This window comes from Ranitomeya variabilis, chromosome 6 (assembly GCF_051348905.1).
Source record: "Ranitomeya variabilis isolate aRanVar5 chromosome 6, aRanVar5.hap1, whole genome shotgun sequence".
Classification (NCBI taxonomy): Eukaryota; Metazoa; Chordata; class Amphibia; order Anura; family Dendrobatidae; genus Ranitomeya; species Ranitomeya variabilis.
Window position 1 is genome coordinate 465,910,372 of NC_135237.1, and position 3,369 is coordinate 465,913,740.

A 3,369-nucleotide genomic window follows, 5' to 3' on the forward strand; every position below is an offset into this window, starting at 1 on the left:
GGAGCATTGAACCAAGCTTTACAATAAATTTTAACTAGGAAAACAGAAATGGCACGCACAGAACTTTCTTCTTCTTTAGACATCTTAAATTGACGACGAAAAATGAACATTTTTAAGCAGTAAATAGCCTTTGCCATCCACCTAGCGTGATGAATGGCTCCTGGAGTTCTAAAACCCACAACATTGCCGTCTAGTGATCCAACAAATACGAGAACCAACTGCAACAGCTCCTTGTAGTCATCTCTGGGGTGGCTCTCAGTTAATTTGGTCTCGAATTCAGCAGTAACATTTGCAATTACTTCTGTAGTTAGCTGCTTTTGTATTAGCTTGTCACTGATACCTGTGTCGTATTTTCCTTTGTCTATCTTGGGCCACGCAGTGAGGAATCTTTTGAAAATGTCTGCATGAGGTCCAGTGGTTGATCCCATTTTTGTGTCGAATACGCCTCTTAACACAATTTCCAAGATATGGTGACGGCAAGCTAGGTGTAGCAATTCTCTTCCTAACATTTGCTCCAATAGGACGCATGCTCCTTTGAGTCTTCCCGTGTTCGATGCTGTAGTGTCGAAGCACATCGCCTTGACGGTGTTGAGAAGACCCCATTCCTGTAGGCATTCATATACGGCTACGGCTTGCTCCTCTCCAGAGCTGCTTGCTGTTACAGGAACTCCCAGCAGCTGTCCTTTTCGCCATATGAAATAGCAATAGCTATTCGCTCACATTGCTCATTTTTTAAAACACCCGGTAAAAGTTTACCGTCCCAATGGACAACCACGGGCTCTTTTTCAGGAATATTTACTTTATCTAACATGTTTTTAGTATATTGTTCTCTGAACATTTGCCTTCTAGAATGTAATAAAGTTTTCGAGACTTTGTACTCAAGAGGGTCAAGGTTTAGTGCTTCTAGAGTAGCTATTAAAATTCTCGTGGCATTTCTGTCGGATAACTTACATTGATCTAACACAATGGATAATTTCATGTTTAAAATCTCTTTAACGCCCCTTGCAAATGAAAGTTTCATCCTCTTGCTCTCAGATGGTCCTGGATCTTCTGCAGCTTCTTCAGGGATGTTGTCCATTTCCTCCAAGCTCTCAAGTTCCTGGTAGATGTTGTCCTCTTCAGTATCTTCTTCTTCTTTTCCTTCTTCGAGCTTGTCTTCATCATCCGTCTCTAAGAAGTAACAAAAGAAAGAGAAAAAAAAGACTATAAAAACTTGTCGTTTTAGCAGAATAGTAATAATACATAGGTACTAAATTACCTACTTCTAATTATCAATAGGTATTATTTTAAGAATATAAACTCAATCATAAAGATGCCAAATGATGCTTTCATGTACAATTTTCTTTCAATTATATTGAAACTATTTACTTATTTGTTTATCTACTTTTTAGAATAATAATAATAAAATAAACTCACCAATATCAAAAGTTTCTTCTTGGATTTGTCGGTTCATTTTTGCAAGTTCCTTTTGCGCCTTGATTTCTTCAGCTTGACACAACTTGATGTCCACTCCAGCCATGGAACCTGGGCGGCCCTTCTGCCTCTGTTTCACGAGAAACGCCTTATCTTCTTCCGATTTCAACAGAGCCAAGGCATCTTGTTGAGCAATATCAAAGAGATAATCCAACCTTTCAACAAACTGTTTAAATTTGTTCTTGGCCGTTTCCGATGTTTTCTTCCGGTCTTTTTGAAGACTTCTCCACGCGGCGTGAACTTTTTCCAGCTTAGTAATTGCATCTTGCTCATGTTTAGTCGGGATTCGAGCTTTCCCCCCAAAAATGAACACTTCTCGTATGGTCAGTTTTGCTGATTCTCTTAAAGTCAATTTCACAGTACGTAAATTATAAAATAAAGCACATAAGACTTGACGATTTGAGGGTAGTTTACAACCAGTGATCTGGTGAATGGGATAGCCCACAAGAAATAATTTATCCTTGTTCCGGCTTTGTACACCTGATGTGAATGCCATTTCAGAGTCCAATAGGTAAATAACAGTTAACTAGAAAAACGAAAAAAAATATATTAACTTAAATTTCAATAAAATATTTTCAAATATCTTTTAAAATAATACTATAATAGCTATAAAAACAATAACACACACTTGGAAAATTTTAAGCAGCATGTGCTTGTTTTTATGAGGAGCGCAGTCAGATTAGATTAGATAACTATGTAAAATTATCAACTCATGTAGGTACTACGTCTGTATCTTTTCTGTGTCTGTTTTGTATGTATTAAATACCTCATTTTTATATTTTAAAATAAAAAAAGTCATTAGACTTATCAGTATTACTTGTTTTTTTATTATATTTCTACTTTAAACTTAAAAATATACCAAAAAAAAAAAATGTATCACTTAATAACAAAATATACGAAGTATGCTCCTAGTGGTACCAGGTCACGTTCTTGGGGCTAAAAGATGTTTTAACTCAGTTTGACTTAAAATAACAATTATGTATAAAATATAAATTTTGAAGAACAACATTAGCTTTCTTTTGAGATATTAAGCGTGTTTTTATTATTTACCATTCTGGAGTTATGGCTTCATATGTCAGCTTTTTGGGCAAAAATTCGGATTTTTTCAAACTTTGAGCGACGAGCGGCACGGGTTAACGTCGTTTGATCGAGCTCAAATTTTGGCTATCTCAATATCCGGAAAGGGGAATCATTTTGTGGGGTCCAGACGGACAAAATTCCAACATCGATTTTTTGTGGTCACCCTACTGCACACGGTAGACACAGGAAAATTCAGGTCTTTGGAGATGGACTTGTAGCCTTGAGATTGCTCATGCTTCCTCACAATTTGGTTTCACAAGTCCTCAGACAGTTCTTTGGTCTTCTTTCTTTTCTCCATGCTCAATGTGGTACACACAAGGACACAGGACAGAGGTTGAGTCAACTTTAATCCATGTCAACTGGCTGCAAGTGTGATTTAGTTATTGCCAACACCTGTTAGGTGCCACAGGTAAGTTACAGGTGCTGTTAATTACACAAATTAGAGAAGCATCACATGATTTTTCGAACAGTGCCAATACTTTTGTCCACCCCCTTTTTTATGTTTGGTGTGGAATTATATCCAATTTGGCTTTAGGACAATTCTTTTTGTGTTTTTTCATTTAAGACAAATTAAATGAAGATAATAATACCAAAGAATTTGTGTTTGCAATCATTTTCAGGAAGAAACTGAGTATTATCTGACAGAATTGCAGGGGTGTCAATACTTTTGGCCACAACTGTAAATATATTTCTAATGGTGCTATTGACATGAATTTCTCACCAAATGTCAGTAACAACCCATCCAGTCCACACAGGTAAAGAAATCAAACCATAGATATCCATAAATTTAGTTATGTGTAATAGTGAGAAATGACA

General features: G+C 36.5%; 1 protein-coding gene across 1 annotated transcript; it reads right to left on the reverse strand.

The window, feature by feature from the left end:
- Positions 1-601: 601 nt before the first annotated feature.
- LOC143782754 (uncharacterized) lies at positions 602-2,631 on the reverse strand. Its single transcript, XM_077270578.1, has 2 exons — positions 1,417-2,631; positions 602-1,170 (listed from the first exon to the last, which is right to left on the reverse strand). Exons 1-2 carry the CDS (start codon positions 1,967-1,969, stop codon positions 659-661), a joined length of 1,065 nt encoding a protein of 354 aa, XP_077126693.1. The 5' UTR covers positions 1,970-2,631; the 3' UTR covers positions 602-658.
- Positions 2,632-3,369: the final 738 nt, after the last annotated feature.

Excerpts from the sequence above, each read along its gene's own strand:
- LOC143782754 (XM_077270578.1), bottom strand. The coding sequence starts at position 1,969 with ATGGCATTCACATCAGGTGTACAAAGCCGGAACAAGGATAAATTATTT. Across the intron at positions 1,171-1,416 it reads AGAAGAAACTTTTGATATTG|AGACGGATGATGAAGACAAG; the intron begins GTGAGTTTATTT and ends GTTACTTCTTAG.